At 41.5% G+C, this 17,057-nt stretch overlaps 1 protein-coding gene across 29 annotated transcripts in view; it reads left to right on the forward strand.

Moving 5' to 3' along the window:
- Positions 1-17,057, forward strand: part of RIMBP2 (RIMS binding protein 2) — a 114,947-nt gene that overhangs the window by 20,948 nt on the left and 76,942 nt on the right. For 24 of the 29 annotated variants that reach the window (XM_065032785.1, XM_065032791.1, XM_065032772.1 and 21 more), the window contains one exon: positions 16,086-16,223. The exons of 3 other annotated variants lie outside the window; for them this stretch is intronic. In XM_065032785.1, coding sequence (XP_064888857.1) covers positions 16,086-16,223 — 138 coding nt within the window. Of the gene's footprint in view, positions 1-13,807; positions 13,993-14,449; positions 14,590-16,085; positions 16,224-17,057 lie in introns of those variants that run through there. 2 more of the 29 variants (XM_065032794.1, XM_065032781.1) reach the window with 2 other exon arrangements.

A 17,057-nucleotide genomic window follows, 5' to 3' on the forward strand; every position in this document is an offset into this window, starting at 1 on the left:
AAATCTTTTCTTGCACTATCAGCAATAATCCAATATCTGTCTTACCTGACCTGTCTGTGCCCTGCGTCCCTTTGCCAGGGATGAATGTTAGGGATTGGCTGTGAAGGTCTTTTCCTGAGGATTCCTACCAGGGAGGAAATACAAGGATGGATTTTATAAACTTTGGAGTAACACGCTCTATAAACACTGCTGATAAGAGAAAGGGCATTTGGAAGGCAGTGTAGATCCTACATGTCACACCAACTCTCCTACCTCCAATGGCTCAAATGGGCGTAAGCTCATTTCCCACAATGGTGGTAGGTCACACGTTTTTTATAGATCCAAAAGGTGACTTATCTCGTGCAGCCAGAGCAAAGCAACCCTGTTCGATGACTTCTTTGTAGATATTGATCCCAGCTGTTAGATGCAAATGAGTTTTGCCAGCTTTGATATTGATAGGTACTAATTATCATAAACCATATACTTTATGCTTAGTTTGCAACCTTTCTAGCTTTCCCTTTGGAAAATCTCTATTTAATTTCAGTAAATACTGTTAAAAGGAAACAGAGTATAAAGAGCTCCAAACTGCCGGTATTTCCGTGATCTAACGGTAGAAGTTTTGTAAATACATAATTTTTAATTGATACATGGAATATGGAATGGTCTTAAAATAGGATAGAACAATTTATAAACTACAAGAAGACAGGAAGAAAAGCTCTCTATGATGACAAGAGCTCAAACAATCAAATAGTGAAGGAGGTTATTGTACTGTGGATACCAATGGTGTAATGCACATGCCTGTGGGGCTCAGGTGGTTTCATTGATTCTTTGTGAAAACCTGCTGTGAGCGCAGAGCAGCGAACGTTACTGGAAACGTTACATTTGTCTATTGTAAATAAACAAATCCCCACGTTTCATTAAACATAGCTGTCAACATTGATGCAACAAGCGTGTGACACTGAAAGTGACATCGAACAAGTGAAGCGTTTCCTATTTGTGATGCGCAGGCGGAGGCGCCAGCAGGTCCTGGTGTCAGCCCCATGGAAAGAGGCACCGAGAGCTTCCCAAGAGCTGCTGGTCCACACGCGCGGCTGGACACAGCAGAGTGATGCACAAAGGAGAAACCTCCTCTCCTGGCCCCTCGCCCCACTTTTCAGCTGCTTTCTGATGTGTCTTCTTTCCCCTGTCCCCCCATGTTCTGGTTTGTGTCACTTAGTCTGTTATATAAGAAGTCACCAGCACACTTAGACAAACAATGTTGTTGCTTTTTGAAGTTTTATTTAATAGCATTTAAGAAAATGTGCTGCTATTGAGAAGGAGATTTTCTCAGCTCTGATTTCCAGTAAGTAAGTAACAGGAATCCCATTGTTGTAATACACCTGGATTTTTATAGTCCCATCAAAGCTGCTTTATGGAAGAAGGCCTGTGAAGTCCCACAGGAACATTTAGCTATCATTATCCATCATTATTGGATTGATAACAGACTGCTATTACATAAATAATACAAACATCAAGTAAATACTTCCTGGGAGATATCACAACACCCTACTCTGTGTTGCACGTCTCTTAAAATTACAACACACATTCAAAATGGAAGGACAGAAAGGTAAGAAGCGAGCCATATTATTTCCATCATGAATAATTGAAGCAACTTACGTATAGTATGAAATACTTAAGCTCTACCTTTTTGCATCAGTGTAGGGTTCATGTTCAAGGAAGATGAACTGCAATGGGGACAAACAAAAAGGAAGAGCCATATGCATAAACCAGGAATTTGGACAGTGCATGCCAGGAGAGAACACTAAATGAGCTCATTCTTTCTAGTCTAATGGTAACAAAACAACCAGATTTCAACACTAATTCTGCCTCTTACAATTTTTAAAATTAAGCATATACTTAATGCTTAGTGATCTGGTTCAAACAACAAAAGATTGTCAGAGTGATGGAAGTGTTTGAAAATGTTATAAAGCTGTTCATTCTTAGTGTAATTTGTCAGTAGCATCTATCTGTCTAACGTTGAACCCGGCTTCTGTTTTTTACCTCGTCTAAGTGCATCATGGACTTGTTTGCTTTCTGAATTCAGTAATTCTCGAAAAACCCTTTCTCCAAAGTGCTACATGAATGTTATTTATGCAAGAAAACCCCTTTTGCAGTATTTCCAGGGTGCCGGTGGTATTCTTCTCGGTGCAGGTGACTGCATGAGTTGGAATGCAGAGCTCCTCTCTAAAGGACGGCTCCGCTCTGGAAGCCCCAGGATTCTCCTGATCTCTCACCGCCAGAATATTGACTGTGTTGTGAATAGTTCTGCTGTTCATTTTCAGGGTTTTCCCAAAGGTGCTCCTGGGAAAAGCAGATTGTTATTTTAAATTGTTATTCCTGTGGGGTCAAGTATATTGGGTTATTATTTATGCTGTCTTAAGTATACCTGCTGAGGGTTTGTGCCAAATGAAAGCCAGTCATGAAGGTGGGGAGGGGTGAAAGTATCCGGGGAAATTTAACACTTTAACAGCAAACCCAGAGGGGAACATCTGTTATTAAATTGAAGAGATGGGGAAGTGATTTGAAGAACTTACCGGCGGATAGAACTCACTAATAGCCATGTAGGGGTAATTTAAAACGTGATGTGTCTTCACGGCAATCAAACGCAAGGCCAGCTCTTGGAGGCCCCACGTCAGCAGAACTCCTCACGAGCTGATCCGTGACAGTTTTTTGCCTCTGGTTTTTCATTATTGAGAAATACCATTTCTTTGATAAAACGACAGGATTTTCTGAGGAAAATCGCTTTCAGGAAGCGATCAGCTGGGGAGCTGCTGAGGTGGATGTTGATGGCACTTGTGGTTTTGATCCTTTGATTCAAGTAAGCAAGAATTAAGGGAGCTTCTCTCATTTGATCCGTGCGAATTCTCCGTTTTAGAAGGGATTGAGGCTTGATTCTGAAACAAAGAGACTGAAGAAAGCTCCAGCTCAAAGTGCTCTTGAAACTGAGTAGCATATGATGCCACCTTTCTTGGATTCAACTGTGAAAAGAAATTGAAGTTTTATCTCTAAACTTAGCAGCAATAATTCATTAAAGTTAAAATAACAAGCAAATAACGGGTCTCAAACATACATGTCGTAGTCACATGAAGTGGGGAAGAAGAACAGGCACAAAATTGAAGACCATTTAGCATGACAGCCTCTCATGCATCTGCTTCAAGTAGACTGAGTTATGAATAGATATTCAATTTTTCTCCATAAAGCTAGAAGAGAAGATCGTGCTAATAAATGGCTGCATTTATGGTAAGCTTTCCATGCTAAAGATGGTCTACTTTTTGCCAGAATACTTTGTATTACTGTGGATTTCTGGTTGTTACCTGCACTGGTCATCATGAACTGCTGTTGCCCTTTCCACCTTTTCAGCCTCTGGAAGGATTGCAGGGCAGTTCTGCTGGAGCCCAACCTCAAGATCAGGTTGCAAATGATGAAGCATACAGAAAGAAGGCTTATTTATTTTCTTATCTGTAGGGCTGTTTTTGTACAAAACCCACATGTTTGTCTCCAGGCGATGTTGTTTGATACTGGTGGTATTTAAAGGATCCCACCAAGTGAGGTGAACCAAGGTCAGGAGGCACAGGGGCCCCGGCTGTATGGGCTTCTGGTTCTGCGTGTGCAAGTCTGGTTGGAAAGGGATGGCAGCAGTTCGCCTTCTACAAGCCTAAGATTAATGGTGAAGAAGTGTTAAATGCATTATTCCATAGATACTTTATTGCACATTTCATGGATTCGTATGATGCACTTTGTCTTTCATTTTCAGATTTCAAAGTCCTTGCAGACATTAATTAATGAAGTCACACTGCACATCTGTTTGGCAAGAATTATTATTATCCCCACTTCTTCTTTGTTTTGAAGGGCCTATGATTTCCCCGAGTTTCTGCAATGAGTCGGTGACAGAGCTCAGAATGAAACCCGGGTGTTCTGCCCAACTGCAGCCCTGCTCCGCTGAGTAAACTCACCAGTAAAAGGGGAGGTTTCTGTAAAATAGATATGAAACTTTCTCAGTTTTCAATCATTTCCTGATGCAGAAATTAAACCGAACCAACCAAACAACTACAGCAGCTGTATACTGCTGTATACACTGGTAGGTGAAGTGATGAAACAACATTTTGTGAAAAAGACACAGGTACTTTTATTGGCAGCTTAACAAGTGCTTGTGGTTCCCTACAGGAAGATAGAACCACGGTCTGACTCACCCTGCAAATACTCCTTGTGTCTGTTTTCTGGGTACATAGGAGGCAGAAGTCAAGATTTAGGCCGAGCAGGGATTTGTTCCTGTTGCAGAGAAGCAAACTGCATTTGTTACAGTGGCTGAAAGAAAAGAGGCATTGGTTCAGAGAGACTGGTGAGCAGTGTGGCTTGTACCACATTGCTAAAGTTCTCCCTTTGTGTTGCTGTTATCCAAATGTGAAGATATTCTCGTTAGTTTGTTACATAACAGGATTCAATTGCTCCCCATCCTGATTTGATAATGGACTAGTTTGTAAGACATACTCGGGATTGTGTGCAACTCAGTCGGGTCACGTAGGGTTCTGTTTATTTTGGAGTTGACCTGAAGATTTCTGGGCTGACCTGTGATGAGCTAAATTAATCTCTGATTATAAATCATTGCTGAGGACTTATTCTCTTAGCTTGAAGAGTACAGGTGTATGCTTTGGGCCTTAAAGTCTTCAAACTGTAATTTGTAGAGATGCTGTGACTGGGATCTGAATTATGCAGATCTATGATGAGTGATGGATGGGAATGTTAGATCTGCTGCTGCAATCTTAAAGATAAATCTTTATGTGTCTGGTAGGGAACTCTCCTGGTCCTAAAAAATCCTGTTGCAAATCAAGTGATTGCTAGGGGAACCATTCTCCCTGAGAAAATCAGGCCAGGACTTGCCTTTTTATTTATAATTTAGAAGAGAAAGTGTATTTAAAGACTTCCATTCTCTTCTTACATGAACAGTGGCTAGAATTTAGCATGCTGTCTACACTGGAAGTTTATTAGTGTAATCACTCAAGCCGCAGATAGTTAAAACATTGAAAGAATCAGGCTGGCAGCGAGTCTAATCACTGTGCAAAAACAAGCCATACCACAGCAATATTAAGCTTCGCCGTCTGGAGCATTCTCAGTTTCCATCTAGTGTGCTTATCTAAGCTTGCCAGCGGAACACGCAAGGTGCAGACTTAAAGGAGACACGGTGTGGCTTGTTGGTTTGTTTTTGTTCTTGTATTCCAATCTTTGCGCTAGTGGCTTTCATGCAGAATGAGAGCAGAATGTGCGCTGCCATGGTCTGCGAAGGCAAAGGGGTGGAAGGTCGGTGCAAGGGCTGTGCTCCCATTCCTCCGGGTGTATTGTTCTCTTACTCCGGGAAGGAAATAGCCGCACAAGGCTCAGCAGCAAATCCCTTGGAGGCAGCGTGGTGTTCCCTTAGACAGACCAGATCTCTGTCCCAACAAGGGCTTCATGGCCCCTTTACAGACTGCGCAAGCCTGGCTCGAGTGAGGCTTTCACACGCTAACTCAGCCTCGGGCTTGTCTCTCGCCCATGGCTGGTTCTCTGTTGTTTGCAGCGTGACAGGGTGTGTGTCACTGCTGTCATACGTGCCGTGTCAGCCTGACCCGCTTCTTGCTTCCTACACTCGTGTGTCTAACGGACGAGACCGTGGAGAGGAGGAAGGTCCATGGGCACAAAGGCAGCTGGGCTGTGCTGGGAAAGCCTTTCCCAGAGGGATGGCACAGCTTGTCCGTCAGCCAGCACCAGCCTCGGACTTCGGCCTTTCCTCTAAGTGTCCTGGTTATCCTGCTCTTGTTGTCATTAACTCTTGAGAGAAGCAGCAACTTTCTCCTGATGCACATGTGTACAGTCACGACATGATGATGGATCCTGTATTCTGGTGGAGAAAGGGTGGTGTCTTCAACGGCTTCACTGCTGACCTACCAGCTGAACAAGTAATGTGCTAACATGCCTGAAAAGGAGCCTTCATCATGCTTGAGGTCTTAGTTCAAACACTGACCCTGTTCTAGCATGAGTGGCTAGAAATACGTGATGCTCATAGAAGAGAGAAAGAAAGCAAAAAACTTTTCTAGAAATGTTTCTGTATAAATCCAAGACAGAATTTAACTTTGCGGAGCTCAGTCAGTCTAGATTGCTTTAGAGAGGTGATTTATATTAACAGCTTATACTGGCAGTGATAAAGAAATAAGATATCCAGGAGAAATAGAGTCTGGTCATGAGGAAAAATATGGTAAGCTTCAAGGAATCTTCAAAGTAACTGCATTCCTTAAACGATGGAAAGCAGAAAATTGCAATGAATCTCACTTTCATTAACCGGATCAAAGAGGAAGATAGATGTGACCTGCATATCATCAGTTCTGTCCTTTCATTTATGCAGGGTGCAGATGGAGGCTGGAGAAAAGGAAAATCCTCTAACTAATCTTCATATAACTTAATAGGAAAGTCAAAGTAAATTGATTCTCACTTCCCGGTCTTAATTCTGGACCTGTGGTAATGTAGTTATTTAAGTTGCCTTTATTCAAAGAGCTCCCCTGAAAAAGGGCAAGTGTCAGCAGCTGTTATCGGCGGTTTCGTGTGGAAGGAAGGTGTGAGCATGGATGGATATGGGCGCCAGGTGATCTGTTAAATGACTCGTAAGAAAAGCAAGTGGGAGGTCAAGGTAAATTTGCCGTAAGTCTGGGCAGAGAAAGGAGCAGCTCTAGCACCATCGCAGAGCCCATGACAGGCGACTGTGCTCAGGCTGTACTTTAGTAATAAGCTATAAAAATTAGATGGAGAAAGCAAGCTTTCTAGTTTTAATATCTGCCTTAAAGTGGAGATAAATTACATCTTGTAAGTGCCAGTTTTTCCATTGACTGTAAGAGGGACCAGACAACTACATCAAGTGCAGGTATTTATATGCCTCTAACGAGAAATAAAATAATCCCATGAAGATACATATTCAATTTTGTATGAAGATGTGTTTAATTTTAATATTCAACACCTTTAATCTCTATAATTGAAACAAATTTTGAAAAATGTTTGGTTCTGACAAACACTGATGCATGATGCATAATTTCTATGTAGATGATCCGAAATTGTTATTATCAAAAAAACCAGCTGTGTTTCTTATAGTAAGGGGTGGATGGGACGTGAAGGCTCGAGTCTGGAGTTGATGCACCTCTGCCCGATTTCAGAGTGAAGCAATCCCGCTCTGCACTCCCCAGGCTGGAAATCCCTTTTGATTAGCCCATTAGTGCCTGGGCAGAGGGACAGATTGTTCACCTGTGGAGCTGGCGCTGCGGACGGCGCTGGCTTTGGAAGGCGGGGGGACCCCGCGGTGCTCAGGTGGCTGTGCTGCAGGGCCAGTCTGTTTGCTGATGCTTTTGGCTGCGTACGTGGGCACAGGGCCAGCGAGGCTTATGTCGAAGACTCGCATTGGAAAGGAAAAGAAAAGAAACAACGCTTCCTCTCTGCAGGTTCAATTTCTGTTTTGGCAGATACATTTAAACTTGGTCGTGAAGTAATTTATAATTATCAACAGAGCCCCGGTGCCAGGTGATCAGGGGAGTACCAGTGGGGCTGCTGTTTACCACCCGGGTCGTTGCAAGTGCTGCACACAGGAGAGGACAGGAAAATCGTAGATTTACAATACAGGCTCGAGATGCTATTTGTCTGGTGATGGGAGATTCTGTTTTTGCCAAAATGATGCATGTGCTATTGCCAAAGCAGGGATGTCAAACTCGGATGGTTTGGCTATTGAGAGATACCAGCTGTTATCTGACGCCTTCTGGCTTTTGTTTGGGTTTCAGAATTCTTTACAGAGACCAACGCTAAGTCCTTGTCCTGTTGTTTATGTCAAAGGGAGTTAGACGTTTTCCTCACTGTCATTTTCTCATAAATAGCCACATCAAATCCTTTTTAAAGGATTTACATTTTATGTTGATAATATTTAGGGTATAAGGCCTGGTTCTCCCTAGACTAGTGATAGAATCACTCAGGGATAAGGCCAGTATAAAACACATTAGTTACACGCGTGCAGATAAAAGAAAAATTGGTCAGGCTAATACATAATTCATTTAAAGAAAAATCAACAGCCCCCATGGAAAAGAAAAGTATTGTTTTGCTACTGTGTGTTTTCTGCAGAATGATACAGAAACTTGTTCATACATGTTGTTCAAAATTGGGGATGTAGCTGTGACAGCTCTGAGCTGTTGTTCAACTCTTGGCATGTGGACCATGGAAACCTTTGTACTTTTATGAAGCCTGAACGTGAAGGATGTATTAATATGGGATGTGAATTTTCATATTAAACCAAACATTTCAGGAGACTTAACACTGATGGATATCCCATTTTCATAAAGACTTTTTAATCTTCTCAGTCAAGAGAAGATATCATCAGTACAAAGTGATGTCCCCCGCGTTATATCAATAGGCAAGGATAGTAAGTAAGGTAGGAGTAGATCCTAGGGCTCCTATAATGCCATGCCAGTTGTCCTAAACTATACTATCTCTCTGTTGTGTGATACCTGTAGGATTTTTTGTTTAAAGCCCAAGTTTTAGCTAATTCTTACGTTCATTTGGAAGGAAGCATTCACTTTGCCAGGTAGTTCCGTTATCAAATCAAAATAAATAATAATTCTTTCTACATTTTTCCCCCATTGGCTGTAGTGTGCATTCTGATGCTTACCAAGTGTTTTTCTTGTGTCAGCTGTCTGTTCTTGTTTGATGACTCTGGGCGTTTGTGTTCCCATGCTGTGGTTGCATGCCTGGACAGCCTCCAGTACAGCCTATTGTTCTTTCTTACTTGGAGTTGCAAGGGACAAGCAGGCTCTAATTTTTAAATTTATTTATTAAAAACCCTAAACAACAATCTTCCTATTCACAATCAAGATCACCATTCATTTAAAGTGAGATCTGTGTTATTATTGTCAAGCTAAACTTAGCATTTTCAGTACTGTCCCCTATTTCCTGTCATAATGGGAATTGTTCAGTCTGGCTGTGATTGGAAAGATATATTTGAACAGGCATAGAAGGAATCAAGAACCATCAGTGAGTGGTTTTACGGATATGGATGATTAGGAATCCCTTTTCCAACTTACATATCATGCCCGGGTTCTTTTACCTACTGAGATGCTTGTGTAATCCATCATTGCTATGATACTACTGTGATTCTTCAGCTATGATCAACAGCCTGCTAGGAGAAAAGCAAGAGCAAGGTAAATGCATAGTGATGTTTTGTGTGCATATTCTTCCAGTTTTCAGGAATTTGCTGCTGGGGAGACTTTCTGAACAAACGTTGGTGTCCGTAATAGCTCTTAATGAATATTGTGGATATTTCACATAGCATGTGCTAAGTGACTTTGCACAGCAAGCTTCTTCATACGCAGTCTCTTCATTAGAAAAAAGAAAAGGCAGCTTATGTAAACAGCTGTGAACTCATTAATTGGGCTGCTATAAATATTTACCTCCATTTTTATCCTGGCTGACACTCCAAATATTAGTGAAGTGTGAGATCTTAACACTTTTTGATGAGCTTGCTCATGGATCATATGTTTAAGATTATTTACTCCAGATCAAAGACTTTGCTTGAGAATGGCGCCTTGCGTCTTCCTAACCACACTCTAGAATTTAACTGATTCCTTTTTTGCCACTGTGGTAAGAAGTGACATTTTCATGTCTTAATCCTATGGCACACAAACATTTTCCTTCGAAAGACCACAAGTGCAAAATGGAATGAAAGATTTCATATTGAATTCAATGTGTAATCTGGATCCTCGCGTGACCCGTCTTAAAGATGGATGTGCTGGTTGCCTGTGGTCTCAAATGTGTCCAGAAAGCTGGTAGAAATCACTGTGCAACTCCACCAGGTGTCATCAGTGGAATATTTTGGGATGTTGGCTTGTTTACCCAGTGAACATATTTTATTACATGCTCCAAAAATTATTTAAGAAGAAGTTGTGATTCTTTCTTTTGAAATCCATGCTGTGGTTTTCTAGGACAGCTTGGTTCCCAAACTTCCACTTCCTTGCTGGTGCGTTGTAGTCTGGTCACCTTGATTCCTATCACCTGGGCTTTTGTGTAGGAAGAGTTGACTGTGAACTCTCTGAGCTTTCTGGTATTTCTTATGGTGCCAAATAGAACAGATCACGTGAAAAGAATCTTCAATAACCTGCATTTCAAACTAGAGGGACCAGTATAAATCTAGTTTAATTAAAGGGGCTAAAATTGGGCAGGAAGGGAGATTATCCAGCTAGAAGTCTCATTGTGCTGGGAGACAGCTCTGTTGGCAGTAGCGAGCCCAGTGAATACGGGTCTGGAACATTGTTGTTTGCTCTCTCAACTTGGCTGTTTCTCCACCCATTTGTGTTTTCTTTATTCCATTGAAAACTATTCAGATGGTTCCACCTACTGCTGGTTGTGCTGTTATAATTTGAAACTACTCTTTTTTTCCACCAGTTTTCAGTGGCTATTTAGAGTCTGAGTTTCTCTTATTTCTGTGTCCCATGACAGACCCCAAAACTAGCATGTTTTAGGTCACCTTCCTATGTAGCCTGGTTCGGGAATGATTAAAATGCCACATGAGCACTCCTCTCCTTCACCCCAATTTTCCTTTGGTGGAATATCTCCCGTGTCATGAATATTTTGAGAGGTTCCTGTTCTGTACACGCGGAGCTGTCTCACAGCTCTCAACCTGCAATTACAGCTCTCCCTCATCAATATTTAAATGGCAGTTCAGCTTTCAGGCAGTGTGCACCGCTGACAAAGATCAAGCTTTCTGACCTTTTGTTAATTTGCTTAGTGAAATAGGATTCCCTTGGTCTTATTTTTTGTGTATAAGAGAAGAAATTTGTATGCGGAGAGGGTCTGGGCATTTATCACTTTTTGTTGCTAATTTACTTTTGGTACTCTTATTCTAATAGAGCTTAATGAAAATAGTCACTAGGAAGTTTTATCAGTTATGCATGAGAATCTGAAAGATAGAATTTAAGTAAAATAACATTTAGGCTCTTGATCGAGGAATTTCTGCTATACCATGATGGGGAAAATAATAAATTGGCAAACAAAGCAAAAGTGGCAATATGTCCGAACCAACAGAAAATTCGCTATTCCAAATTTATTTGGTGTTTCACGGCCCTTTGCACGGGGCTGCTGATGTTTCATGGCCCTTCCTCAGAGATCAGTTCCTGCTTAGCACATCAGAAAGCTCCAAAGTAATTTAACAAGCAACGAGCTCAGCAACAATAGCTGCTCACTTCACAGGAAAGCGCTAATTGTGTGTTTGGGATGGCAAGGGCTTCACCCTAATCAAGGAACAGTCTGATGAGAGCCTGACAATGAGTTCTGGTAATCACAGAGATTGGGAGGGAGAGGAGGCAGGTTAGCAAACTGACTCAGTGCGGGCGATGTAAAGCAGGAAGAAATGGCAAAAATAGCTCCCAAGCTGTAGATGTGATGATTGGGAGTTCACGCAGCTGAGCTCCCTGAAAGCACCACAACTGTGCGATGTAAAAACCCCAGTGTATCCTCACAGCCTGTATAGGAAAGACCTGCCATCCAAACTCAGCTTTTGGACTAACTAGAAACCTGTGACCAAGCTATGGATTCTTAAAACTGACAGAAAATTAAACAACGAACAACGTATAATGTAATTCTTAATTCATTGGTTTTTCAGGAACTTTAAAGTCAACGATTTATCATTATTTTGTAAAACCTAGCTAGAATTTCGGTTTTCTTTGTATTCGTTATGAGTGTGTTATGGATATTTAAAGGGAAGGAACATTTGCGACTCTTGGAGCAGAGGTTGAGGCCAACCAAACTGCCATTGTTTGCAAGGTCCTCTTTGTTTCTTATTTTACAGGCAGCCATAAATGAATAGACATAACTATAAAGTTGATTAAAGAAGGGACTTAATTAAGAGTTGTAATTAAACTAGTGGAGGAAATTATGATGGAATTGAAAATTCAAAATTGGCCTGTGTGATGTAAATGCTAATGGTCTTAAGGCAGTAATCTCTATGAAATAATTTATTATGTAGCCATTAGTCTTTTCTAATAAGATTAAGGACAAGGAGGCATGATCTTGCTAATTGATTTGTTTTGTGACTTTGAAATATCGAACAAAACTGAGGATTGTTTAATACACCAGGAAGCTCTCAAATTGCAGGACAAATATCATCAAAGTCTTTCCATATTCTCAGCTGTAATAACAATGGAGGATAATATTTGACTTAATACTAGGAAACTGAAGCAAACACATATATTTTGTGGTTTAGCCTTATGGAGAGGTGTCAGGAGATGGATTCCCCAGGTGGCATCTGAGATATTTCTTAGAATGTCAGTATTCAGACTGAGACCTCTGCCTTTGGCCAAACTTTGCTTTTTGGTGATTTCAGCTTGAAAATAAATGTGTAAACTGGTAACGACTTATATTTTCAATGGACCATGATAAAAACTCTCATTATGCTGCACATTCATGTATCAATATGTTGTATCACCATATTATGAACTAGTTTGTGGGACTCACATGCTGCTTTTGCCTCTTACTCCTTTCTGGAGATCAGTCACCCTACAATTCAGAACTGTTGCTTGTGATAATGTCTGCTTTCAGTTAATAGCCAATAACGGACCCTACGCATTTAATCACTTGTATTAATAGATTACCTCATTAATAAGCCAGAGGGAATCTGGAATCATTATTTGTGAAATAATTCTTGTATCAAACCACTGCCAAGTGCAAACAGAACAGTAAACAGGCATGTTATAGAGTGCAGGGCTTCAAGCTGATGGGACAGAGGAAAAGCTGGAATGTCTTTTTTCCTTCTTCCTAAGAGAGAGAGAAATCTTGGGTTTAAATTAGAATGAAGACACCAAATTATCAAAGCCCCAGATCAGAGGTGAATCATAAAGCACCCATTCTGCAGGGTTCCAAAAGCCCTGAGGGGACGCACGTATCCCGACTCAGCACCTATTTTTTTGTATTTGTTCCTTATTCAAAATGGAGGTGATGTGAAAATGAATGTAAAACCAGACTTATTTTCCATCCAAGCAGAGCGTTGAGCAGCATCCAGCAGTCACCGCGCCCCGCGGCTCGCCCTGGTGTGCTCATCGCCCAGGTGTCCCGAGCACGTCCCTCGGTTCTCGAGTGGACTTTCCTATCGTGTGTGTGCTCCAGCAGTCATCTCTGGAAAAGATCTCCTTGTAAAGGGTCAACTATTCTTGCTGTTGCTGCAACCTAAAACTTCCTGATCGAAAACTCTGAGTATTATCATAAGGGTAGGATTCCCAGACATCACTTCTTACCTGCGTTTATAGTGATTCTGTAGGCACTGGAGCTGTAGACGTGTGAAACTCCAGTTAACCCCTTGTGGTTTATACTCAGATGGCGCTTTGGGAAGACTAGAATTTCAGAGGAATGCTAACAGCTGTGTTTGAAGAGCTGATTTCAAATCCAGTGTTTCAATACCAAGCCTCGAGCCCTCCTGCTCCCATGTTCTGCAGCCGTGAGCTTGTGTTCTCAAGGCCTGTGTCCATCAAACACCCTGTTGCCCATGGACACAATCCTTGCAGCACAATGTTACTGTTCCAGGTGTGAGTGTGCCTCACGTCATTTGTTTCTGTTGTTAAGAAATACTGCTCGCTCTCAAAACCGAACTTTGATAAGCTCATACAGCGTAACTTCTCCAAACATCTTCCCTTGACAAAGGGCTTTGTTATTATGGAACGGAGTTCTTCAGCAGTCAGCTTGCACCTTAGCGAGTCATTCAGATAAACAGGTTCCAGGGAGGATTGAATTACGATCCTATTCAGCTGACACAAAACAACCACTAGTTCTGCTCAGGAAACTCATGAATAAATAAAAGGTCTTGTGCTTCCTGGCCCAAGGCTCACAGCAATGTAAGGATACATGCTCTCCTGTGTGATTTCCCATGTCCTACAAGTACAGCCTTCATGTTGCCATCGGAATTAGATTGATGCTGATGAAGACATCAAACATTATGTAAGTAAAGGCACTTAAAAATAGATGGAGATGTGTGGGTATGAGCGGAAGTTTCTATCATTAACTGAACGATCTGTTAGAAGATAACCTCTGATATTTAGCTTGTGCATATAGGATGCATTTTATATGCCTTGCCATCTTGTGTGGGGAGGGACAATATCCAAAGTTCTTTTTAGAATTCCATTTTAGTCAAAAATATCAGTTTAAATGTCTGTGGAAGAGCTCTTTCTTGTTACATTAGAGGTTTTTTTAGCACGAATTCAGGCTTCAGAGAGTGTTGTGCTGCATATACATGTAACAAGAGTGATTTCTCTGAGATGTTCACAGCTTAGCAGGTGATACAGGGCAGAAAAGGAGTGGGAGGAAGGTATGGAAAAACACGGGTGGGGATGAGAGTAACCTTGGGGTGCCCCCTGGCTGAGGATTACTTGGTTTTCGTAGGTACCAAAGCAACTGAGAATTTTAAGGAGGACAATTGGACACCTTTGGCAAATGCTCTCAGGGGAGCTTTTCTTGTGCATGAGGGAGAAGCACCGAGATGCTTATTGAAAACGTGGCTGTTTAGAGACCAAAGGTGGAACTGCTGGCTGAACAGAGGTGGGAACCGATAACTTGATAGTTTTTAATGGGATATAGAGAGGACAAGACCCAAGTGCCGCTTGCTGGGCGGACGGGAGCTGCTGTCATCGTTCCCCCGGTGACAGCTCCGTGTGGCGGGTTGGGTCCTGAGCACCCCGCTCTGGGTGGGCTGCATTTGGTGGTGTCAGAAATTCTTTCCTACCCTCTCGCAGCGTAGCTGAAGTGAAACCAAAGGTGGAGGATCATCTGAATTTAATTTTCTGAACTTAATCAGCAAATATTCCTACTCTTCTCTTTAATTTTCTAGTTTTTTGAAGTGCAACATAAATCAAATATTATGGCAAGGTGCCTTGCTGCTTCACAGCTGTGGTTACAGTGCCATTTACTTCTAAGAATGTTCTTTCGAGAGCTCTGACATCTTTGCACACAGTCACTTTGACCTCAATATTGCAAAAAGGGGGAAGGGAAGACATGTGGTTCAGTGTGGTGAAAACTTTGTGCAAAGGTGAGGACACAGAGAAAATTCTTATAGAAATTAACTGCAAAACACCCTGTTTTCTGCCTCCTGGTTTCAGCTTACAGACTCTTCCAACTAGAAAAATATGAGAGAATTATTATATTACTTCCTATCAGATGTGCTATAGAAAAATGTATTTTAAAGATAGTTATTGGAAGGTCAACAAAGGTTCTGAGGACCTCAGACTGGTAAATCTATTCATTTGTGGGCAGAAAGAAATCTAACGGGTTAGAGACATTGATCTCTGATTGAAATACTTGATGCCATTCAGAGGAAGTTAGAAAGCTTTCTGTGGAGAGTAATGCTTGTATGAGAAAATGAGTAATCGCAAACAGAATACTCTGTATTAAATGCTTATGGATGTGCTGTAGCTATACTGTTTATTTATTTCTTTGTGCTATAGTCCTGCCTTGAAATTTCATTCAAAAATCGCTGAACAGATTAGAGTCCTCGCTTAGTGACAAGATACAATAGAAAAGTATAGATGAGCAAAAGAGTATGTCAGTTTACTCTGTATTTTGTATTTAGTCTTAAAAGTGAGAAATTCTGAAAAAAAAGAATCTTTAGACTTGTATTTCTTCAATTCTTTTAATCAGTGCATCAAATCCTGTTGAATCCTCAGCCTTTCCAATGGATGTATGTGCTGAGTAATGCACTGTACGTGTTGAGATTCAAGGGCTGGCTTGTGAACAGGTGTATAAACCCACTGAGCGCATGCGCTGCCCAAACACTTGGTGTTGTGCATCTTTTACAAGTTGGACTTCAGTCTTGTTCCCTGGCCGAACAAAATATTTATTCAGCAAGGCTGAATTTATTGGTTTAGGTTGGTTTCTATTGTATGTAATGTATAATAAACCATCACTTTCAAGCAGGTGTTGGGGGCGCACACAATGAAAAGCATGTTAATGAAACGTGTTATAGGCAGAGCAAGTGCTAGTCAGCTAGTACAGATGCAGTTTTAATAATCCAGCCGTTCGACTTGTTTTATTCTACACAGCTTGGAAATGCTCCATCATGTCTGCAGGCTGCAACATCACAGAAAATATTTGATCAGACCCAGTTTTTAGAAGACACACAGAGTTCGAAGTCTCATGTCACCACCTTAAATCAAGAGCATCATCACTGGCAGTTTTTAGTAAGTCCTGTCTTTGTTTTTACTGTTTTATGGTGATGGATTGATGTAAAGACAAGTCTGGTTTTGCAGTCCGTGCTGTGGCTGTTGGTCGGTCTGGTCTGTGTCTGCATGGGCACCGACACCAGGGAGTTGGGGTTTACTGAGGAGACGTGTTTAGGAGATGGGAGGTTTAGCTCCATGATCTTTGTAGCAACAGATTTTCTATTGATATCTTAGAATCTTGTAGAATCCTAGTAGTACTTGGATAATATACATATTTACTTGGAACATAATTTAAGCATGAAATGGGAGTTTAAGAAACAAAAATGTGATGTAAATAGTAACTCCGTGCATCCAGCATGAATACAACAGTGCAGGATCCAGTGCTGAATAGTTCTGATCAGCACATTCCCACCTGTCCTGGTGTGCACATCCCCACACTGGATTCCTAATGTCAGATTTTTTCCGGTTGGATCTCAATTCTGATTTTCAGGCACCCTTTGCATTCAGGGAACAACTGAATGGAACGACTTCTCCTTGGTGCCATCTCAAGGCATATCAGGGATAAGAGGGTCATTAGGGGCAGTCAACATGGCTTCACCAAGGGGAAGTTGTGCTTGACCAACCTCATTGACTTTTATGAGGGCATAACAAGATGGATGGATGATGGCAGAGCGGTGGACATGATCTGCCTTGACTTGAGTAAGACTGTCTTTGGCTCCAGAGTCTGTTCTCACTGCTTGGTCTGTCAATAATTAAGGGGAGCACAAGAAATCTGTTATAAATGGTTACTGGGCAGTAGTATCTTTCTGGGTAAAGGGTAAACTTGGAACACCCAAAGAGCCTCTATTGAAA

Source organism: Columba livia, chromosome 17, assembly GCF_036013475.1.
Source record: "Columba livia isolate bColLiv1 breed racing homer chromosome 17, bColLiv1.pat.W.v2, whole genome shotgun sequence".
NCBI classification, from domain to species: Eukaryota; Metazoa; Chordata; class Aves; order Columbiformes; family Columbidae; genus Columba; species Columba livia.